A 26,054-nucleotide genomic window follows, 5' to 3' on the forward strand; every position below is an offset into this window, starting at 1 on the left:
GTCGGCCACGGTTTCCTGTACGTTTAAGTCTCGTGCTATTCTTTGTTCTATTTCGGGTTTTAGTCCTCTAATAAAGCATTTACACATATCTGTTTCTATAGTTGCTTTTATATCCTGTTCAGGCATGGCGTTCCCTGAGCTTCGATATGCCTCTAGTATTTGTTTTCCGAGAAGTTTAACCCGATTCGCGTAAGTGACGACATCTTCATTATTTTTCTGATAAACGCAACCTAATTCTCCTTGTAATTGATAGACATTTTTGGAGGGACCGTAAATTTTCTTCAAATACGTTGTTAATGCAGCTACGGTATTAAAATCTTGATCTTGTATAGTACGACGCGCTTCCCCCACTATTCGCGTTCTTATAATTTTAGCGAATTGACACTCTGCCTCTTTAGGGAGCATAGATTTTGCTTCCTCGCATCCCTCAATAAAATAATTTAGTGGGGTGTTACTACCGTCAAAAAAGGGAACGGCTTCGACCGCGTATTTTAAAGTGGCGAAAGGATTAGCGTTAGCCATGTTTATTGGTGGACCTCCGGATTCGCCGTTAGAATTATCGATATTAATTTTGAAAATCTGATTTTTTGAGTCAATAAATTCGACTTGGTCGGATTCGTCGGGTAATTCACTTATTTCGGTTAAATTAGAATCTCCTAAAAAATGTACGTGTCGAGGCGTAGATGCTGTGAATTTTGATTTAGATTCACGTGTGTTCTGTGTGGTGTTTCTAACGCGGTCTTGTAAAGTTCATCTATTTCGTCTTTGTCCGTTGTGCTTCTAGTCCCTTTACTCATTCCTATTCCCAAAGATCGCACATTTCAATCCCGGACGAGCCCCCAATTAAACGTATGTTACGTCCTGGCCTGCACGAAGGAAAGGCCGCTCGAAGGTCGTAACAGCGTTTTCCCGAAATCGGAGTGATTTCGGGTCGAACGGACTGTCTGGCCCTTTTGCAGGTCAACGACTGGATAGTCGCTTTTACCTGGCTTATTTCAGGGGTCCGTTCGTCGGTCCTTTTCGGTAAGGGAATTAAATCCCTTTTACGCGGGATAGGACCTTGTGCGATCTCGGGGGATATATGAAGGAACGCAGGGGTTTAAATAAGACTTTAAATTCGCGTAATGTAAATAATTATCATTTATTCAAAAAAAATAAAATCTTAATAATATTCGGAGAATTAGACATTTGAATTTGTGGACATGTATAAACAATTATATATGAGTGTGTGTGTAACGTTGATGTGCTATGAGGCGGTTGAGGATTCGCGTTGGCTTTTGATCGTCTCGTTTCAATCGGAGAGCGCGTTTCAATGCTCGACGAGGCAGCGATTTCCACTACTTATTAAGTTTAGTCGCGATTCCGGGGATTTATTCACTTCCGTGATCGTAGAAGAATGAAAGTACTCACTGTATATTATTTGGTGAGCGGGTTGGCAGCTATAGGTTGATCTTCAGGATCGATGGTTCCTTCGAGTGGTGTGGGCGAAGGTGTAGGTTGACTGGTAGCTGGTTGTTGAGCCCCGACGGTCACAAAATATATGTTTAATGCGAGGATCCAGAAGTGTGTAACTGCCACGACGTAGGCGGAATTAATAGAGAGCATTCTTGGAAGATTCGCTGCTTTTATACTATTCGTCTGCCCTTCCTATAGGGCAAAGGGCGTCTTCTTTTCTTGTGACTCATAGTCATACGTTCGGTGTTTAATCCCCTTTGCGCAACGTATTGCTTCCTTGTATGAAGAGTTCTTTCCTAATTCCGATCTTTGGTCTACTGATAGCGTGTGTCGATCGTGATATTTCAACATTACCTATGACTTATTGATCAAAGTGTAGGTTTCGTAATCTCACCGATCGAGTTGTTTCACAATCACTGTCTTTCTCCGTTTAATTCTTATAACTAATTTCGGTCTTATAATTAATATGTTCGCGGAACGCGAATCTGCGTAAATCGGGGAGGAGAAAAGAATCGTGCAGTCCACAGGACGTAACACTGCAATAAAATAAAGACTACTATCAGATGATACTTTACATACCCAAGATTTGTATCGGTCGTCTGTAAGCCAAGCTTCTGCAAAACTTCGCTTACGAGCTTTTCGGGGCTTCGTTAATTCAACACATATTTTTCGTTACTTTATACTATTTGTTAAAGCGAAATATATATACTGATCAAGAGCTAATTGCTCGAAAACGAGAGATGTTTATAGTAAAACGGTCTACAGCTGACTCGACGAATTTCGAAGACATAAATGTCAAAAACCTGTCGCTAGATTTTATTGTGTCAAACAGCTGATTGGAGAGCTGCTTGACAAGACGAGACGCGCGGTAAAACGATCAACACGCGCAAAAAAGGTAAACACGGCTCGTCGGGAAGCCGAATATAATGATTGAAATACATTTCCCAATATACAATATTTTAAATTTTTTGACGGAAGAAACCACCACCTTCTCACAGTTTCCGTTGAGCAACAATATGTACGTCGTACATTAGTACAAAATAAATAGGGAATAAAAAGAATAAAATCTTAAACAATATTTATAAATTAAAATATTATTTTATTACAATTATTTCTTTAAAGATAAAAAATCTTTTTTAATAGAAAGGTGTATATATTGGCCAAGAGTGGATTTTTATATATAAAATATACTTATAATTATTATTAATTAATAATTATTTTTAATTAAAATTTTAAATATAAGTTACTTAATTTATGTTTAAAATATATTAATTTTATTAATATTATTTTATAATATTAAATATATTTTTTATATTTTATATTTTCTTTTTGCATATTGGGTTGCATCGCCTACTCGCTATCGCCAGTATTCCGGATTCGCTCGAAATTCGTAGCTCTATTCTATCAAAAGAAAATAAAGGACAAAAGATATATACCTGTCCTCTTCTACAAATGTTCGAAGGACAAGGGTTCTCATCTTTTCGGTGCGCTCTGCGCTGCCGACCTACCTCCTCCACTGCAAGATGACTGTCGCGAAGTGGCTGTCGCGCGTGAAATCTTGCATCACTGGTCCGTCGACGGTTTCGTGGCGTCTGTAAACGCGGCCCTGAGGAAAAACGAGGAGGCTCCTAAGCTGGACAGCGCAGCCTCCCGTCTAGAGAGTTACGACGTCGTGGAATCTAAAGGTCTCGATGAGGAGGTGGAGAAACTGATCAAACTGTACAGCAATCTCGACATTACCACGACGCCGATGCCCGGGTGTCCGAAGGGCAGCCTGAGAACCCTCCTTCGAGAGGGGGATTTGAAACTCAGAGACGCCACCAGCAAAGTATGCGACAATGTTATTTATTGTTAGTCAGATCAAAATTACTTTTATATGAATAAAATAAAACTATATTCAGAAATATAAGTATATGAGATTAAAAGAGAATATCCATGATTGTCAATAATAAGCGAAATAATTGAAAATAATTCTGTTGTAATTTGACTTATTTTATGAAGTAGTTTCTATAGCTAATTTTTTTCTATATCTTAAAGATAGCAATTATTTAATTCTCACTGTGTTGAAATAAGAAATTACGGTCTATTAATTATCCTTTACAGATGGAAGTGCACGTACTATTATTGACCGACATGCTATTGATTTGCAAATCTACAACGAAAAAAATGTTTAAGATCATTAGGCAACCGTATGTTGTCGACCGCATACGAATACACGAGGTCAAAGAACCGTCCAGTATAGGATTGGTTTATCTTAACGAGTACGGGACAGTTTCGGCCGCTTTAATCCTGAGCGCCGGTGACCCGAAACTAGCCAAGGTGACTCGACAAACATCACGAATTACGACAAAGTTCGCGGAATGTTGATTCACTGTTCCGTTCGATTTAGATTCGTTTGTAGTGTACCTTCATTAACGACGGTCTTCACTAATGTCGCTTAACTAGATATAATTATAGTTGAAATTAAATTTTTATCTTTCTTTGTAACTAACAACATGTATATACATAATGCAATTTTTTAATAATCTAGAGAAGATTGAATTAATTAAATTTAAAGTTAAAATTGGTCGATGTCGGTGAAACCGCAAACCTTCATGATTTTAGCTAATGCGGTTTCTAGTTTACGAGCGGAAGTTGTTTTAAACTAACAGTACCACATGCTTTTTCAGTCGTGGATGGAATCCTTGAGACACGCTCAGCAACAATTCGTATTGATGAAAGCACCGTCGCTCGGTGCCGAGCCAGTAATGAATCTGGCACCAGTTAGCAGGCAACCGAGTACTTTGGGCGACGGCGATTTCGAAACGGAAGAGTGCGAGGGGACCTTTCCAAGAACTCCGCGTGGCAGTAGCAGAGCCTCACATGTTAGCAGTCTCGCTCATAGTCATAGGTACGAGGTGTGTTCAAAAAGTATCGCGAATTTTGAATTTTCGCGGGTTACGTATATTCGAATTTTTTTGTGGCGTTATGTTGGTACTCATGTCTCTCACTTATGCCGACAAGCTCGGCCATTTTGAATGTTCACTTAATTGTTGACAGCTGCTTTGCTTGCACGTGTTTTGGATCGTCTTCGATTTTTACCTTGTTATAGCCCTAAAAGCTATAACTATAATTGTTAAAATCACTTAATATAATTATTATTATTTTGTATATATTACACAAAAATAAGTAAGACGCATGCTTGCAAAAGCGCTGAGGCAATAAGAATTTCGACAAGCATACGAAATCCGAAAAACGAGACTAACGCTGAGTAAGCACTGCGCTAATTAAGAAATTACCAAAATCGCAAGCAAAGCGTTCCATTAACCTCCTTCGCTTGCGACTAGTAACCCAATTATTAGATATAAAAAGGACCCTAAGACAACTCTCGAGGTCCCAGTCAAGCTGTAGTAAAGCGCAAGTACGTTAATACCAAACCACGACACGATTGTGAACAAGTGATCTACGAAACAACTGTGTAAGCATACTTTAATTTGCGTCATCCCAAGACGCTCATATACTTTGTACAACTGACTATTTATATTAAATATATTGTGAGACCACAAACGGGAGTGAAATTCCCCCTGACGTTCCCGAGCTTCCTAGTTCTAATTCGGTAACGATCCCTTATCTATCCTGTGCCTCACAAGGGCATAACATAATTTGGTGGCAGCGGTGGGATATACCGAAGGATCGTCTTGTGACAAGGAGTGACAAATACTTCCGAAAATCAGTTGACAAAATCAATCACGAGAACTGACACCGTTAGTGATAAAACAGTGAACGTACGAAACGCCGAGAGCCATCGCCGTAAAAACGACGACCAACACCGTGGGACCACCATTGACGAGACAGCACCGCCAAGCTGCAGACCGCCACAGCATCCACGGAACCTGGGACCACCACACCAGCCGCTGATACGAAATACATCGAAAATGCGAGCTGCACTACTGCTGTAAGTGCGAAACTAACTATTATAAAAATACTCTTGTAAGGGAGAAACCCCTCTAGCGTCGAGAAATAAGCCCGAAGTTACTCAATGTCGGAACGACCTAAAAAACGCGTCTCATTTAAGCCACGATTCTGGAGCGGACCAGCTCAACTTAATCGTAGATTCGGTTCCGTAACACCCGTACAAGTAGCCGAGGAAGCGGTACGCGACATTCGCGATAACGTACGCACAAATTTAGATCGACGTTACTCGGACGATAGCTCACCAGAAGTAGGTGCCGAACCTATAGAGGAAAACGTACGTCCTTCTAATTTAGACGAAGGAAGACGCCCCTCGGATCGCGCGTCTTCCGAGCGAATTTCGGTTAGGAGAAACTATTCCCCCGTATCAGTCGACGATAGCGTTTTAGGCACGCAAAGCGAGGACGACATGAGACGAAACCCTCCGACGCGGAATGCCCCCCCTGAAGATGTCGACAGGGAAATCGAACGCTTACGATCAATAATCGACGGTAATGCCGATGCCGGACGTCCAGTTTTCAGTCCAAAAAACGACCTACTTGTTGAACTCATACAAGGGCAACGCGAAATGCGGAACGAAATAGACCGATTACGCACCCAAATACGGGACCAGCCCACGAATAACCGAGAGACACAACAAACGTCGAACCGACACCAATTAGAAAATGCGCGAAATACAGACCGTGACCTCGACACGACCTATACGTACGGAAGATCAGGAAACGACGTGAGGAACCGACGAAGTCTCCCTTCAAGGTATCTGGCCCTAAAGGAAGCACGCGCCATGATCCCCGAATTCAATGGGACGCCTCATAAACTCAAAAAATTTTTAAATGCATGTACTTACGCCATGAAAAAAATTCACCCCGAGGACGAAGAATCCTTAATTCAAGAGGTCTTATTCACAAAACTAGACGGAAAAGCCATGCAAGACTTTGAAACGCACGATATTCAAACATTCGAAGAATTAAAGGAACAATTAGAGTCATGCTATAAATCCAAACGCAGCACGACGAGCCTACAATTAGAGTTCAATTCACTAAAACAACAACCAAACGAAAGCACACAAGAATTCGGTCAACGCGTCGACCTATTAGCAATGAAACTATACGACTCAATAACTGAGGGAAAGGGCTACACCCCGGAAAATAAATGTGGAATACAGCAAACCATAAAGGAACAAGCACTAATAAATTTCCAAATAGGGTTACGCCATGACCTTAAAATCCTCGCACGGGCGCAACGCTTTAAAACTCTACAAGAGGCAATAACCGGCGCCGGCGAAGACGAAAAACTCCTCGAGACCCCTAGGGCCGCGGATAAGCAAACGCACGAATCAAAGTATTCGCAGCATCCGCATGCAACGCGGATTCAATGCCACAAATGCGGAAAAAACGGACACTACGGACGCGACTGCCGCAGTAGCTTCAAGTTCGCGCTCCCAAAACCGGAGAAACGATCGCAAGTAAACGCGATCATTAAGTACTGTAATTATTGCAAGAAATCCGGGCACAACCGCAACGAATGTTGGAAATTAAACGAACGACCAAAAATTAGCGGATATAAAAAACAAGACGAAGACCTAAAATCACACTCCAAATATACACGCGAGCAACGCGAATCGCATCGTCGACGAAAACAGAGCACCGACTCTAATAGCGGCAGCGAAGACGAAAGCAAAGACAAGAAAAACCCGCCAAAAAGGGCGCTAGAATACCGCGTCGCACACATAAAAGGCGAACCAGGATTACCTACAGTAACACTACCCATACGCGAAGCAAAACAAGGGAGGGTAAAAATGATGTGCGACTCAGGAGCAACCACTTCATTAATAAAATTAAAGGAATTAAAAGATGATACTTTAATCCATGAAGACGATATTTCACTCACCGGAATAACGGGACACAAGGTACACACCATAGGAAAGATAAACGCTACAATCAAGATAGGTGACCATAAAATAAAACACGCGTTCTACGTGGTAAAAGACGATATGCCCATCGAAAACGACGGAATCTTAGGATTCGACTTCCTACAAAAACATTCCACCGTCTGCGATTTCGAGAAAGCACAGTTAAGGCTAGGGAAAGGTATCTTAAACCTACACTCCACTAGCAAGATTATCTTAAAACCTCGCTGCGAAACCATAATTAGAGCCACGACAAATATAAACAAAATAGGCATAGTTCAAGCAGCAGAAACCGCCCCCGGTATATACATCGGAAATGCGCTAGTAGAACCGATCGACTTCACTTGCCCGATCAGTATGATAAACACGACAGACGAGGAGGTCGAAATAGAAACACCAACAGTGACCATCGAAGAAATCGAACGAGACACTACAACCGGGATAAACGCAATAATTAGCGACAAATTAACCAAACTAGAAGAACCACGGAAGAACCGCGTTTGCAAATTATTACGAACCGACCATCTAAACAATGAAGAACACAGGGCACTTTTAAATATCTGTGAAGAATACCAAGACATATTTCATGTAGAAGGGGAACCCTTAACGTGCACCACCACAATAGAGCACGAAATAAATACGCGTTGTAATACTTCACCCGTAAATATAAGACCATATCGCTTACCCGAAAAACATAAAACCGAAGTAAGCCAACAAATAACCGAGATGCTAAAAGCAAAAATAATAAGGACGAGTATGAGTCAGTGGAATGCACCCTTACTAGTTGTGCCTAAGAAGATGGACGCATCCGGACAACCTAAACTTCGAGTAGTAATAGACTTCCGAAGACTGAACGATCTAACCATAGGCGATTCATATCCTCTCCCGAATATTACTGACATATTAGATCAGTTAGGCAACGCCAAATATTTTACCACGCTGGATTTGGCCTCAGGATATCACCAAATTCCAATGGCCGAAAAAGACAAAAATAAAACCGCATTTTCAACACCCCACGGACACTACGAATTTAATCGAATGCCGTTCGGACTAAGAAATGCGCCAGCAACTTTCCAGCGGTTGATGAACTCCATACTCAGCGGAATGCAAGGGCTCAAATGCTTAGTTTATTTAGATGACATCGTCATATACGGAGCCAGCCTAGAAGAACATAATAAACGACTCAAGGAAGTACTGCAACGACTCCGAAAGAATAACTTAAAACTCCAACCCAATAAATGTGAGTTCCTACGAAAGGAAGTTATATATCTAGGCCACATAATAACAGAAAATGGAATATCGCCAGATCCCTCGAAATTAACGGCAATAAAAGAATTCCCAAGGCCCGAAAAAGTAAAGGACATACAGTCATTCATAGGCCTTGCCGGATATTATCGAAAATTTATAGAGGACTTCTCAAAAATCGCCAAGCCATTAACAAAGCTGACAAGAAAGTCAGAAAAATTCGAGTGGACCACAGACCAACAAAACGCCTTTGAAACATTAAAAGAAAAACTGATGACTGCGCCAGTGTTGCAATATCCCGACTTCGCACAAGAATTTATAGTGACTACCGATGCTTCCAATTACGCTATCGGAGCAGTGCTATCGCAAGGTAAAATAGGTAATGATCGCCCCATTGCTTACGCAAGCAGAATTTTGTCACGAGCAGAAAAAAATTATAACACAACTGAAAAAGAGCTACTCGCAATAATATGGGCCGCCAAACATTTTAGACCATACATATACGGCACGAAATTCAAAATCGTGACCGATCATAAACCACTAATATGGCTATTCAATGTCAACGACCCCGGATCGAGACTGATTCGATGGAGGCTCAAGTTAGAAGAATACGATTACGAAATAATACACAAGGCGGGTCGAGCGAACGCAAACGCTGACGCATTAAGCCGTAATGTAATCCGAGATACAAGCGAATCGGAAAAGGAGCAAAAAATACATGCAATAGAAGTAAACAACACAAGCACTGAAAATACTGAAAATTATACGGAAGAAGAAAGGAAACAAATATTACATGAATATCACGACGCCCCCATAGGAGGACATCAAGGTGTCGAGCGAACTTTAAAAAGAATTCGCCTAAAACACGATTGGCACGGAATAACAAAAGACGTCGAGAAATATATAGCTAAATGCGAATCGTGTCAAAAAAACAAATTGTCACGAAAAACTAAAATGCCTTTAATAATAACAGATACACCCACTGCACCATTCGAGAAATGTGCATTAGATATAGTCGGACCACTAACAGTAACCACGAAGGGAAACAAATATTTGCTAACATTCCAAGATAGTTTAACAAAATATAGCGAAGCAGTACCAATCCCAAACCAAGAAGCGAACACGGTCAGCAAGGAATTTATTACAAAAATCGTTCTCAAACACGGGACGCCCGAAAAAATCCTTACAGATCAAGGAACAAATTTCCTCAGTGAAATATTCAAAAATACATGCAAGCTGTTAAAAATAAACAAAATACAGACAACTGCATATCACCCTGAAAGCAACGGCGCACTAGAACGATCACATCGCACGCTGGCAGAATATCTACGACATTACATTAACGAAGACCAAACCGATTGGGATGAATGGATACCGTTCGCAATTTTTTCTTATAACACCACACCACACACAGCAACAGGATACACGCCCTTCGAACTAATATATGGACGACAAGCAGAATTACCGACTGCACTAACGAAACCCCCAAGGCTAACATATAATTACGACGATTACGCACAAGAGATGCGAGAAAGAATACGAGCTACCAATCAACAGGCAAGGGAACATCTAAAGGATAAGAAAATTAAAGCCAAACAACAATACGATAAAGAAACAAAAATAACAAAATTTAGAGTAGGCGACAAGGTACTGGTCTACGACGAGACGTTACGACGAGGACGATCAAAGAAACTCGAATCATTATGGACCGGACCATACGTCATACTCGAAAGGAACTCAGACGTAAATTATACAATAAAAAAAGGAAGAAAGACTATACGTATACACGCAAATAAACTCAAACAATTTATAGAAGCATAAACGAACTGTATTATTACAGGATGCTCACTTGCTGGAACAGCAAGGTACTCGCAAGGCCCCACGACGACAAGGATCGCCCATATAAAATACACGAATTTATTCACAACCCAGGCCTACATTTTGAAAAAATCGGAAAATTACATTATACCGAAGGAACATGGAAACTTGTAATTAAATTAAACTTAGAAGAACTAATGCAAAGGTACGAACAAATAGAAGAATACGTACAACAGCACCAACTGAAATGCGACACACTGAAGTTCCACGTTCAGTATCAAAAGGACGCATGTACTAGCTTCGAGACCATCACAAATAAAGAAGCTAAATATCTGAAGAACCTCATGACACAAATCCAAACGGTTTACAGACCGCCGACTAACAAACGTCGAGGATTAATAAACGGAATAGGAACAATAGCGAAAACATTATTTGGAACGATGGACGCAGAAGATGAGGAACATATCAACCAACAACTCGAGCTACTAAACGACAACCAACAAACGATGCAGCATGCAATAAAAACCCAATTAAAGGTAGTAAACGCAACGATAGCGCACATAGAAACGTTAGAAAATATAGTTCAACGAAACGAAAATCTATTACGCAAACAAGTACAGGCATTTTTCGAACGCGAAGACATTTCTGAACATTTTGCGATAACCACTGCGGTCATTACAGAACTAATACGCGACGCAGAAAATGTACTAGATTACCTGACACACATACAAAAAGAAACAATACAACTAAAATTAATGCCGGTAGATATAATAACCGCGCATTTAAAGGAAGCGGTACACCAAATACCGCAAGGTTCATATTTCCCGTTCTCAATACATGCCGAGAATTGGTTACAAATAGAAAAATACATGACAGTAAGCGCATATTGCGATAAAACAAAAATTTTCACCATCCTTCATTTTCCGCTAATAACAAAACCTACGTACGATATCATAAGAGTAGTAGCGCTCCCTATTCCGGACCATAACGCGATAATGTCAAGCACAGAAATAACAAACGAACTACTCGCGTTAAATAAGGAAACGCTAACATACGTACTAATAACAGAAAACGTGTTAGAAAAGTGTAAAAGGAACAACTACGATTATATATGTCTAAAGACACATCCAATATACCGTATAAACGCGAACGCCCCGTGCGAAATTCAAATGTACGAACAGCGACAACAGTATCATAACAATTGTAAAATAAAGCGAACTATTGAAAGAAAAGCAGTCTGGATCGCATTACACCAGCCAGGCACTTGGTTATATTCAACCACCACTGACCTGCAAGTAATTATACAATGCAACGGACAACATGAGTACAGAGAAACAATAAGAAATACGGGACAAATAACACTACAAGGAAAATGCAAATTGACAACCACAGAAATGACGATACAAACAAGAAACACAGTTTTCGAAACAGAAACGGAAACGTACCTACCAGAATTAAACATAACACTATTACGCGATCTCAAAACTAACAACAATATAACGTTAACAGACGTCACAGAACACGAAACTGAATTAACAGAATTAAGAGCCAAATTACACACGATAAATAATAACTTGGAAAACAATGAGCAAAGGTTTTTTACCAAAAAATACTTTCTATACCCAATGGCAACCAACGGAATAATCCTTACCGTAGTAATAGCAATAATAATTTATATAACAAAAAAAACCAGGAAAACCGTATACAAACCTACAACAATACCAAGACCAAAACCAATATTAAAACGTAGTCTAAGCACGCGATATTAGAAGTAAGAACAAAAATTGTAAAGCATTGTAAATATCGCTATAGAACTAAGAAAACTACGTGCCTCGTTTTCTTTTCTAACGGGGGAGGGATGTTATAGCCCTAAAAGCTATAACTATAATTGTTAAAATCACTTAATATAATTATTATTATTTTGTATATATTACACAAAAATAAGTAAGACGCATGCTTGCAAAAGCGCTGAGGCAATAAGAATTTCGACAAGCATACGAAATCCGAAAAACGAGACTAACGCTGAGTAAGCACTGCGCTAATTAAGAAATTACCAAAATCGCAAGCAAAGCGTTCCATTAACCTCCTTCGCTTGCGACTAGTAACCCAATTATTAGATATAAAAAGGACCCTAAGACAACTCTCGAGGTCCCAGTCAAGCTGTAGTAAAGCGCAAGTACGTTAATACCAAACCACGACACGATTGTGAACAAGTGATCTACGAAACAACTGTGTAAGCATACTTTAATTTGCGTCATCCCAAGACGCTCATATACTTTGTACAACTGACTATTTATATTAAATATATTGTGAGACCACAAACGGGAGTGAAATTCCCCCTGACGTTCCCGAGCTTCCTAGTTCTAATTCGGTAACGATCCCTTATCTATCCTGTGCCTCACAAGGGCATAACAACCTATTCAAAAAAATGGATCAAAGAACCTGTATCAAATTTTGTGTGAAAAACGAAATTAAGTGCGCGGATGCATTCCGAATGTTGACTGTGGCATACGGAGAAGCTACCTTGGACCGAAGCAACGTTTATCGGTGGTACAAAATGTTCTCAGAAGGCCGAGAAGATGTGAACGACGAAGAGCGTGCCGGACGCCCGAGCACTTCAACAACAGACGAAAAAATTAATGAAGTGGAGAAAATGGTATTGGCCAATCGTCGAATCACCGTTAGAGAAGTTGCTGAGGACCTAGACATATCGATTGGCTCGTGCCATTCGATTTTTATCAATGATTTGGGCATGAGACGGGTCGCCGCGAAATTCGTACCAAAATTGCTCAATTGCGACCAAAAACAGCATCGCATGAACATTGCTAATGAGATGTTGGACTCTGTCCGCGACGACCCAAATTTGCTCCAGAGGGTCATAACTGGTGGCGAATCGTGGGTTTATGGTTATGACGTGGAAACCAAAGCTCAATCATCTCAATGGAAGCTGCCGCACGAACCAAGACCGAAAAAAGCGCGCCAAGTTCGGTCGAATGTGAAAGTTTTGCTTACAGTTTTCTTCGATTGCAGGGGCGTGGTGCATCATGAGTTCTTGTCACAGGGTAGAACGGTCAATAAGGAATATTACCTGCAAGTTATGCGCAATTTGCGCGAAGCAATCCGCCAGAAACGCCCGGATTTGTGGAAGAACAAAAATTGGCTTTTGCACCACGATAACGCCCCTGCTCACACATCGTTGCTTGTGCGCGACTTTTTGGCCAAAAACAACACACTAATGATGCCGCAGCCACCGTATTCCCCAGATCTGGCCCCCTGTGACTTTTTCTTGTTCCCTAAACTGAAGAGGCCCATGAAAGGACGACGTTACGCTACGCTTGACGAGATAAAGACGGCATCGAAGGAGGAGCTGAACAAGATAAAAAAAAATGATTTTTTGAAGTGCTTCGAAGATTGGAAAAACCGTTGGCACAAGTGTATAATATCTCATGGGGATTACTTTGAAGGGGACAAAATAGATATTCATGAATAAATAAATAATTTTTGAAAAAACACAAAATTCGCGATACTTTTTGAACACACCTCGTATGTTTCGAAAAGTAAAAAAAAAGAAATCTCGAAGTCTTGTTGTATTTAAAATGCCTATAAAACGCGTTTCTAGCGGTAGTATGGAGATGGAAGGCGCGTCTCAGGGAAGTAGCAGCTTTCTACCCAGTTATAATCCGAGCAGAAACGTGGAGACGAACGAACAACCGCGAGCGTCGAGTTCGTTGTCGTCGGAGGAAGGTGGCGAATCGAGTTCCGGGCATAATCACAGATCCATGCACATAAGGTGAGCGCGATGTTGAAACGTCAACAAACTTTCGCGATTTCACATTGATGAATCGCAAAGTAAATGGACTGTAATAACATCTCTATTAAAACTCATTGTCCGAATCAGGCGTTCGTTATTGAGTAAATCACCGACGCCGAACACGCTGAGTGTCCAAGTATCGTATTCGAGTCTGGGTCAATCGCTACCCAATCTAACACTGGCTACCTCACCGCAAACTTCTACCGTGTCGCCGACTCCACCGAACTCATTGCTCATCGTGCCGCAGATGACAAAGAGCAAAGACACCCTGCTCTCACCAGGACACCGAGGTAGCAATTACCGACGCGGATCTCTGTGCCTGCGTTTGTCACACTTTTCCGGGACCGAATTTCAATAAAAGACGCACTAACGTAGTCTTGCACACTCTCTAACTCTGCACGCTGATTAGATCATAGTAACATGTAAATTACTATATCACGAGTACTTCTTATTTAGAGCTTCTCTATTTCAAAACCACATGTCTTAATGCCATTTGCTTATTTGTATATTTGTGTTGTATCTTTTTTTACATTTATTTTACACAATTATTTTGCGATAATCAATTGCTTATGTTGTGTCTTGTAATATCCTTCATCTACAAATTCTATGTTAATCTCGGTATTAAGATTTTTTTTTGCGCTGAAGATGGCCCTAAGAAGGATCCGAAACGTCCGCGAATATTTTATTAAGATAATTTGGATCTAAATAAACGATGTGCGTTTGAATGCTTATATAATACATTTAATTTTTTAAAAAATTGCGCCCTATTAACAGCGCCTAGGCTCATATTGCCATTTACTCAGTTTAATGTTTATTTTATAACTTTTGTCAAAAATATAATTTTTATCTTGTTTTTTTATTTTCGGGATTGAAAGATTAGAAAAGATTGGCTACTTTAATCAAAATTCTTCATTAATAATTAAGTGTATAAATTGATAAATAATAATATATAGACATTTTCATTCATCTGTTGCACATGTTTGTTTACATATTTATAAATTGTATTTTAAGAAAACATAATCATATAGGAATGTACATTTTCCAAGAAGTGAAGAAGATAATACGTTATCATGCGATTGTAGCATGTATCGTGAAATTATTCGTTACGTGTTACATAATGATTTGTCATGCTGTGCATCAGATCTATAAAATTGAAAGATACGACAAAGTAATGTAGGATCGGAATTATTTTAAATTATAATATCGCGTGAATAATTTATCTTAGATATTGCGAATCGATAATAAAAGTACTTGTCTCGACCGTTATATTTACTCGAGACAAACTCGGCATTATAATATGGACGCAAACAAAAACAGTGTAAGTCGACTCGGATTGTTTCGTGAGACAGCCAAGTAAAAACAATATCTCCGATTACCTTGACGAGGTCGTAAGACAAAGCAATAACCGAAAAGTCAAGAATTATCTAGAAGTCTAAGCGAAAGAAATAAATACAGCCGATTAACTGTCGGAAGGAACAGTCCTCGCTCGAATTTAATACCGTTGACATTGCCAAATTATATTGTATCTTGAGCCAAATATATTCTATCTTATTTTTCACTGAGGGATTTAGAACAATTTCTTTACTGCCGTTCATCTGCGCTTACAGTAATTAAAACGCCATTTCGATATTGAATAATGAGTATTATTTGTGAGCATTAGCTTGATTTGTGTGAGTTTTAAAATAAACGTGCAAAATATGATTTTAATTGATAAGAAAATCAAATTTCATTTAATCTTTCTTGCGGATAATTCTATACAAAATTAAAAAAATGCAAATTATTCCGAGAAATGAATTATAGATGAGTCGTCGTAACGGATTGCAACTTGATACCTATGCCAACGCAAACATGAAATTAAATTCATCAATTCAAAAGTCATTTGTGAACTTGTGCAAGTCATTGTATATTGCGATAAAAAGGTCCAATTTAAAAAGCCATTTCGTTAACGTAATTTGCAAGGTATTTCGTCTCCTATTATAACCCTATTACACAGTTGGAAAATTTGTGTTTTCTTGTTAAAAACGGACCCCGTTAAAACTTTTGTGTTAAATATTTAACACATTCATGTGTTAATTTAACATATTGCTGTTATGTTAATTGGACTCAAATGTTAAATTATTAAAACAACTAAAAAAAAGTGTAAAAATAACACAATGTATATCTATTTTTAATTTTACACAATAAATATGTTCCGTATTATTAGTGACAAGATTTATCTGTTAAAATTTACAGAAAAAAATGTTAATTTTACTTTATAATATAAGTGGGGGTGATAAAATGTAAAATTAACAATTTTTTTAGTTAATTTTTACATTAAAACTATGTTAATTTTACACAAAATTTATTTTAAGTTTATTTGAAGTTTGCATTTATTTTATGCTAAAATATTAACACAATATTCGGACTTCCGTTTCCGGTTGCGTGATAGAAGGTTGGAGTGCTGTCAGAGAGTGTGTTTTGAGTGGTTATTAGAGGTAGGAGGAGGAGAAGAGGTGAGAGAGAGTGAGTCAGTGAGAATCTGGAGTGAGTGCAAGCCGGGGGATTGCAGGCGAGTTGGTAGAGAAGGGAAAAGAGCGGTGAGAAGAGAGTAAAGTGGTGCAGGTGGAGTGAGTCAGCAATTAGGGAGATAGGTGAGAACAGGTGTAGAGAGATCGGAGCAGGTGTAGTAGGTATAGGGAAAGAGAAAAAGGTAGGTGGCGCGAGAAAAGTCACTAGACATAGAGTAAGAGAAGTATAGAAGGGAAATGGATGAGGTGCAAAGAATAAAGAATGTTGAGAAGAGGGAGAGAAGGGCTAGCACGGGGACGCCGGAAGAGGTTTTAAAAAGGAAAAGGGATGAATTAGAGGATATGGGATTGAGAAAAGAGATGGAGGAGAAAGGGGACATACAGTGGTTATTTAGGAAAAGTAAAAAGGTGATAAGATCGCCAGAGACAGGAAGGAGAGAGGAGGCAGGAGGGATGGGGGAGAACATAAGAGAGATGGGGAGGGAATGGAAGGAGGAAATAATCAGAGAGATGAGAGAGATAAGAAGAGAAATTAAAGAGGAGATTAAGGAGGGAATAAGAGGACAGGAAGAAATAAGAGAGGAGATAAGGGAAAGGGACGTAATGTTCTTGTTAGAAACATGGGTAGATGAAAAAGGGTGGGAGAAGATAAGAGGGAGGTTACCTGTGGGATTTAAGTGGGAGGTGCAATATGCGAGGAAGAAAAATAGGAAAGGAAGGGCAATGGGGGGAATAGTAGTAGGGGTAAGAAAAGGGTTAGGAATAGAAGAAAAGGGTGGGCGGAGAAGGAAGGAATGATGGAGGTGATGATAAGGAAAAAGGGGGAGAGATGGAGATTGGTGGATGTGAACGTAAATGGGGATTTAGAAGAGAAATTAGGAGAGATGAGGGAGTGGACGGAGGAGGAGGGAGGTGGGATTAGAACGATAATAGGGGAGGATTTTAATGCTAGAACAGGAGAATTGGGGGGAAGGGTAAGGATAGGGGGGGGAGAAGAGGAGGGAAAGGAAAGAAGGTCGAAGGATGCAAAGGTGAATGGGGAAGGGAAATTGTTAGTGAGAAGATTAGAGGAGATAGGGTGGGCAATTGTGAATGGAGGGGTAGCAGGAGATGAGGAGGGGAGCTGGACGTACATGGGGCCGAATGGGAGATCAGTCATTGATTATGTGATTGTGAAGGAGGAGGTGAGGGAGGAAATTATGAGGGTAGAGATAGGAGATAGGATTGACTCGGACCACATGCCGGTAGTGGTAAGGAAAGAGGTGGAACTGGTCGGGAGAGGGGAAGAAGGAATTCAGGGAGAGGTTAGGAGTGATAGGGGAGAGGCAGGGAGATGAACAAGAAGAGAGAGGGGTAGAGGTGGAGTGGGGGAGGATGGAAAGAAAAATACAGGAAGTGCTAAGTAAGGGAAATGGGGGGGAAAGTAGGGAGGAGAGAAGAAAAAGGGGAGGGTGGTTTGATGAGGAGTGCAGAAAAGATAAGGGGGAGGTGGCAAAGGAGTTGAAAAGATGGAAGAGAAAAGGGGGGGAGGGAAAGGAATTAGAGAGGAAAAGAATAAGAGAAGAAAGAAGGAGTACAAGGGATTATGTAGGAAGAAGAAAGAGGAGGAGAATGAAGAATGGACTAGGAGGGCAGTGGAAGCGAGGACGGAGGGACAGGTATGGGAGGTAATTAGGAAAGAGAGGAGAAGGGGGAAAGGAGGGGGGAGAAGGGATTGAGATGGAAGAATGGAACAGTTATTTTAGGGATTTATTAGGGGAGGTGGAGTCAAGAGTGGTGTTGGGAGGAAGCAGGAGGATAAGGGAGAAGGTGGAAGATCAGGAAGATCAGATGGAGAGGGGAGAAATTAGGAGGGCGATAGGAAGGATAAAAGATGGGAAGGCGGTGGGAGTGGATGGAATACCAGGAGAAGTGTGGAAATATGGCGGAGAGGGGCTAGAAGGGTGTGGGAATTATGTAATAGGATATGGAAGGGGGAAGGGTGGATTAGAGAATGGTGTGAGGGATTGAATACTGGAAGAGAGGGGAGAAAAGTTCTGGACAGGGAGGGGAGTGAGGCAGGGGTGTCCTCTGAGTCCGCTGCTGTTTAATATGATGATGGCGGACTTGGAGGAGGAGATGAGGAAAGGGAGATGGGGAGGAGTGAGGTTGGGAGAGGATGGAAAGATTAGGTAGATATTTGGAGGGGAAGGGATTGAAGTTGAATGAGAGCAAGTCGAAGGTGATGAGGTGCAGGAAGGGGGGAGGGAGGCTGAAGAAAGCTAGTTGGTATTGAAAGAGAAAGAAGTTGGAGGAGGTAAAGGAGTACAAGTATTTAGGCTATATGTAGTACAAAGGAATGGGGGGCAGGATGGACAGGTGCGGGAGAGGATGAGGAGGGGGGCAGCAGTATTGGGGCAAGTATGGGGGATAGGAAAGAGGAGATTTGGGGGTAATTGGGGGAGGAGAGTATGGCTTTTCGATGCGGTAGTGTGGACGTGTGGAGGAAGCGAGAGGGGGAAGGCGGTGAGGGGAGAGGGGGAGAGGGAGAGAGTGAGAGAGAGAAAGTGGAGGAGGGAAGGCGGAAGTAGCCGGAAGCGGAGGTCCAACATTAGAGTAAGCTAGTAATAAGATTGCGTAAGATAGGAGGGGGAGGGTGAGAGTGTGTGTGGAGGGGTAGTTAGAGCGTAAAGAGAGAGATGAAAGAGAGGTAAATGGTGCGAAGAGATAGGGCGAGAGTAAGGCGGAGTGGCGTGGCGTTTTGTTTTTTGTATAGGCTAAGTCATAGGTTAAGGATAGATTATAAGTGGAAGTAAAGTTTGTGTAAAGGTTTGGGACCGCTCCTTAAGTGAAAAAGCGCCTTGCAATCCTCAAGTGGGGCAGCAATAAACGTTTCTAATCTAATCTAATCTATTAACACAATATTCGTGTCACCATTTAACATATCCGTATTATGTTAAATTAACACAAAAATTTCTGTGGACCGTTGATATTGGGACAGGTGATATTTGTTAAATTTAACACAAATTTTTCAACTGTGTACTTTTCATCTAGATTAATTTTATTTTGTATCAAAATTTTTTGAAATTAATTTATTTATACCTGTCGTCATTCATATATGTATATAAGTTGCATGAGATAAAAAATACTTTATTGCGATATACGCGGATTATTATTTAGAGTTAAATATTCATCAATCATGGAGAGAGTATAATCTCTCGAGAAAAATTAAAATCATTTCAAAAAACAATTGTCTTAATATACAATTCGAAACAGCGGCGATAAGTTTGAATCTCCAAATCCGCCTTTATATGTTCCGGAAGCTTGTCCCACACGCAGTGAACGTAATTGCCGCACATTCGCAATAAAACTGTTTTCGACACAAATTGTAGCTGTTCGGCGCTCAAATTACAAATATCGTAAGGACTTGATAGCAAGACAAACATTTTTTCGTTACTGAGCAATTCGCGGTTCCGCGCAGCTATAAATAGGCAGACGTTCGATCCAATCAGGAGTGTGAACATGAATTTCGTGCGACAACCTTTCGCGATGTGCGTGACGAATTACGACGCCAGATTACGATCGATGGGGGACAACGCGGAGATGCGTAGACACGGTACGATACTGCCGACTACTATACGCGCGATCGTTTGCGGCCCCTCGAATTGCGGTAAAACTAACGTGTTGATTAGTTTGATAGAAAGCCCGCACGGCGTCCGCTTTGAAAACGTGTACGTGTACTCAAAATCGCTGCAACAGCTAAAATATCGGTATCTGGAGAATTTGTTGACGTCGATCGATGAAATCGGCTATTTTACATTCTCCAATAACAGTGACGTCATTCCACCGAGCGAAGCATGTCCAAACTCGATTTTCGTTTTCGATGACGTGGCGTGTGACAAACAAAATACGATAAGAGAGTACTTTTCAATGGGACGCCACTCGAACGTCGACTGCTTCTATCTCTGTCAGACATACGCAAGAATACCGAAACATCTTATACGCGACAACGCAAACCTGCTAATCTTGTTTAAACAGGACGGTACCAACTTGAAACATGTGTACAACGATCACGTGAATACCGACATGTCATATGAGGATTTCAGTGAATTATGTCGTACTTGTTGGCAGCAAAAGTATGGATTTCTAGTGATAGATAAGGATAGCTCGCTTACGAACGGCCGATACAGAAACGGATTTAACGTGTTCGCGATACCGCAAAACAATTAGTCGTTGCCGATGTTCTGTCGAGAGAGGTGAAACACGAGCGTTCGACACTCTACCGACATGGTTGAGAACGATAATATTCGCGAACGTGAAAAGATAGCGAAGGAGATTGCGAAAACGAGTGAAGCAATCCGCAAGAAACATCGCGCTTTGAAGACCGGTAAGATCGATGACGATATCGCGATCAAGACCCATTTTAGACCTATTATTGAGCCGCTACAAAAGATTGTCGACAACTCGATCGCGGTGAATAACGAGCCGGAAATTACCGCAAAGATTAAAATCTTACCCATCAAGCGGTACAAGGAGGAGGAGGAGGAGGAGTTGGAAGAGGAGAAGGATGATGCGACACCGAAAAAGAGGAAACGGTCAAACCCGAATCGCTCATCGACACCGCGTACATCGAATGCTTTATTGGATGAACCGATGATAAGCTCTACACCGTTCGCGACAACGAGAATCGTACAACCTATGATACCCGAAACACTCGCAAACGAAAATGTTTTCGAAACCTCGGGCAGCACGCTCGAAACATCGTTTGTTCGAAACACATTACAAACGCTGGAAGGTCGAGAAATGTTGCGAAAGCACTTGGGACCACTGGGACAAGAGTACTCGTACATGAGCACTCTCCTCGGTGGCGACAAAGAAAGGAAAATCGATCACGTGTACGGTGTCTATTTCGATAAGGATGAAATGCGTCTCGGTAACAAACGATTCGACATTGACAAATATGACTCTATAATTATAGACGAAGTGAAGTACACCAGGATTATACGAATTGATCTTCAAGAGAATTCCCGATGATGACATTTACACGGAGGATGTATAAATACAAGAGCATATTATTGGCGACGAACGCGCATAAACGCAATTATGACACACAAGGCCAATTACGAAACCACAGGGGATACAAGTACAAACATATAATCGCACCATTGATATCGATTGAAAAGAAAAAATCTGGAAAGAGAGTATTCATGCCTCACGCGATGGCACTAACCGACAATAAAATCGATTACATACACTGGGATGACCCCAACGAGCTAGTGGATCGGGTACGATTGCTGGACGCTTCGCGCCGAGCTGGCCACAACGCTCACGACAATGAGATCCTGTCGATCATCGAGGAATTTCGCGAAGCAGGCATTATTATAAATTGAATGGTGTCTCGACAAATCTAATCAGTCGATCAGCGTCACTCGTATCGGGGGAAAAAAATGCCTATCAACAAATTTGGATTATTCGAACCAAGAAATGATGCAACCGGCACAAGCGATCATTGGGATAGATTGGTGAAAAGTTACGTGCGCGGAAACGCTCTGTGTCGTGTCGCTACAGACTATGATGCAACCTGAAGCTGACACTGATGCCGTCAACAAACTGTATGTGGAATCCTGCGTTAAAAGATTGATGAATCAACAGAAAGAATCAGATGAGAAGCTGACTTCGTTCGAGAAGGATGTGCGGGCAATACAGATTGTGATAAACGAACCTCAATGCGCGGCTAACGCTAACTCAGAAACGGCTATCAACCTGAATGAGCAGCAGTGAACGGGTTAGGAGCGGCTATCGAACGGTTATCGAACGGCTACGAACAATTATCGAACGGCTACGAACAATTATCGAACGGCTACGAAGGATTATCGAACTGCTATCTAACTACAATGAGTGGTAGTGGTAGTAAACGGCCTAGCAACAGCTGCGAACGAGGGTACGAACAACTCAAGCAGGGTTGCGAACGAGGCTACGAACAAGTCATTAAAGACTACATACAAGGCTACAAACAACTCAAGCAGGGCTGCGAACGGGTCAGTAACGGCTGCGAACGGGTCAGGAGAGGCTACGAACGGGTTAGAAACGACTGTGAACAAGGCTGCGAACGAATCAAGAACGATTTTCGAATGGGTCAAGAACGGAAGTAAACAACGCAAGAACGGCTCAAGAACGGCTCAAGAACGGGTCAAGAACGGTTCAAGAACGGGTCAGAAACGGCTACGAACGGCTCAAGAACGGGTCAAGAACGGAAATGAGCGTTAAAACAAGCAGCGACAAACGGCGATCGAGAAAAGCCGACGAAGCGATGAAACAACATAGTTTGGAGAGACGGCAGTTGGTAAACGAACTGCACGCGCCGGCGAAAAAACATTTTCCCCGAAGACACGTCATAGTGCGGGGATACGATGATTTGTGGCAAGCCGACATCGTCGAGATGCGTCCGTATTCTCGTTTCAACAAAGGTTATCACTACATACTCACCGTCATCGATGTGTTGAGCAAGTACGCGTGGGCCATACCACTCAAGAGTAAAGGTGGAAGCGAGACGGCTGACGCTATCGCCGAGATAATTCGAGATAGCAAGAGATGCCAGAGAAACATGCAAACCGATATGGGGAAAGAATTTTATAACGCCGACGTGCAACGGCTTATACGGAAACATAACATCAATCACTATTCTACATATTCGGTATTGAAGGCATCGGTTGTGGAGCGATTCAATCGCACGCTGAAGAACGACATGTGGAAGATGTTTACGCTGAACGGAACTTACAAGTGGATCGACGCGTTGGCGGAACTCGTATCGGATTACAACGCGCGCAAGCATCGAACGATCGGCATGCGACACGCCGACGTCACCCCCGCGATCGCTGATAAACTTTTAAAAACAGTATATAGTAACATAAAGATTGCCGCTCCGGCAAAGTTCAAAGTAGGTGACCCGGTACGCGTTAGCAAGTACAAGAAACTTTTTGAGAAGGGTTACACACCAAATTGGACAACCGAAGTATTTAAAATTGTTAAAGTGCAGCGTACTAATCCCGTAACCTATCTACTCGAGGACTATCGCAAAACATCTGTCGCTGGAGCGTTTTACGAGCACGAGTTGCATAGCGCGAATTATCCGGACGTATATCTCGTGGAGAAAGTACTGCGCAGGAGGGGTGACGAGGTTTACGTAAAATGGCTGGGATTTGACAATTCGCACAACTCTTGGATACATAAGGACAATGCAATTTAATTCATACAAATTGTATTTATTAATTACTCAAAAATTAAAAAATATATAATATGTACAACATATAAAAATATATAAGATCTTTATTAATACATCTTTTCCGTTACTATATGAAATACATATACATATGTTACATAACATTATATCACACATACATTATATTACATTACATTTTATAAGGGTATCTGGTAATGTCCCCATGGTAATGTGTCGGTCGAATCAGGTATGATATACCGCTTATCGTCGTACGGACTTAGAGCAATTTTCGTCTCGCGAATGGTGTATACTTCATGCAATTTCGATCTAATACATGACTGACTACGTGTCATTTCAATCTCTTCATTCAGGCACCGCGTATAATCGTCGAATGTTATCGTTCTCGCGACAACGTTACTTTTGACACCTTTAACCTTTTGTGTATCTTTCTTACCATCTACTCGCAAAGCGTACATTTTTGCTCTAAGTCCTACAAATTCAGTCATTATCGTACCGTTATTTTTATCTTTCATTAGACCTGGCACCTTTTTATCACAAGCGGTATACCATACGCGTTGTCAATTGGATAATCGCTCGTATCGAATCTAGCGATATCGCGTTTCATATTTTCATACACGTCTTCGCATTTAATATGATATATTAAACTATCTGTATCGGTGTACATTACCCGACATCTGTCACGATAGAGCGGTGACTCGTGATGAAATTCGTACAGACACACTTTCGATATGTCGAGTATACACATACCAACATAGATTGGTTTGTTAAATTTTACTTCTAGTTTACGTAATTCTACGGCAATTAAATTTTCTGAAAAGACGCTCCTGCTATGGAAATTTGGTTTCGCTATCATCGCCTCTGCACCGTATCGTCCGTCCCACTTTGTCAATAATTTTACATCTACATGATTACGCACATTTTCCATCGTGTTGCCAAATACCGCGTTGTTCATCAATTTGTACAAATTTTTCTCAAAATCATTTTTCGCTTGTGTTCTAAATTTTGTATTTAGTTCAATGTAATCGCGGAGCCATGCGGATTGAGTGAATTGTAATACGCGATGTATTTTTGTAACGCGAAGGCCGTGACGCGTGCACTGGTGCAGGTTGCGATAGTGTATGACGTAACGCTTCTTATCATATAGCGTTGCGAGAAGCTTATCTTCCCGGGCGGTTTGTCACGTGTCGGGCAAAACGGTAGGTCAGTGTGCATGTCGTGAAGATGTTGCGGATATTCTAAATCTACTTCGAGGATATAGCCTGTAGGAATCGAGCGCTATTGACGAGATGTCAAAATTAGATATATCGTCGAAGCAATTCGAATGTTATATTTGTATGTTTTAACATGGCACAAGCATCCCATGTATACCAGGGAAGAGTATAATAATACGTAGGGTCGAGTCCGTAACTCGCGATGCAAATGTCGCGAAAGTTTTCAAATATATCTGCCAACCACAAGACGTCAGTTTTTAAGTACAGATCGCTGTATTCACCCAAGGTTTGAATGGAGAACTGCTGCCACACGTTGACGGCGTGTGCGTAGTCGCTCTCGGATACAGTGTCACTGGTTAAAGAATTGTAAAACGATTCGCGTGGTGGTAAACGCGTGTCCTGCAGCCTGTCCACGTAGTCAATGTACTCGTACGGAAAGACACCTTTTCGCGTTAATAATTCAAAATTGTTAGCGAATAATGCGGAAAAATTGGAACGCAAAATTTTTAACTTATCCTTATTCAAAATAGATGCCAATTTGTCAAGACTAGCATTGAGAAATTTGTATGAATCGATGAATCGTAATTTCATGCAAGCTTTCCGATCTTTATCGTCGTCGGTACTATTGACGGTCTTCGTAAATGAAATGTAATTTTTCTTTTGTTATTGGAAGCACATCTACGCGTCCTTCATACGCGGTAGCTATTTCTTTTATGATAAAATGTGCGTCATAGCCGGATAGATTATGGAAAACTACAGGAATGACATAAGAGTCTTTGTAGTTTAGATTACAGTTTGAGTGCGCGGGACCCCTGTATCGCCCGGTCAGATGACAATGATCGCGTACGCGTGTATCATCCGGCGCAAACGGTTTCTCGCATATATGACAATGCGTGGCGCTATGAAATTTTTCCCATTCATCTTGCGT

At 41.1% G+C, this 26,054-nt stretch overlaps 1 protein-coding gene across 1 annotated transcript; it reads left to right on the top strand.

Moving 5' to 3' along the window:
* The first annotated feature begins 663 nt into the window (after positions 1-663).
* LOC145946903 (uncharacterized) lies at positions 664-14,547 on the top strand. The gene is made up of 6 exons (XM_083056653.1): positions 664-688; positions 2,979-3,283; positions 3,559-3,774; positions 4,125-4,345; positions 13,998-14,168; positions 14,277-14,547. The coding sequence occupies exons 1-6, from the start codon at positions 664-666 to the stop codon at positions 14,545-14,547; spliced, it is 1,209 nt and encodes a 402-aa protein (XP_082912779.1).
* The last annotated feature ends 11,507 nt before the right edge of the window (positions 14,548-26,054 follow it).

This window comes from Prenolepis imparis, unplaced genomic scaffold (assembly GCF_030444845.1).
Source record: "Prenolepis imparis isolate NDT839.2.m4 unplaced genomic scaffold, iyPreImpa1.0 SCAF_27, whole genome shotgun sequence".
NCBI lineage: Eukaryota > Metazoa > Arthropoda > Insecta > Hymenoptera > Formicidae > Prenolepis > Prenolepis imparis.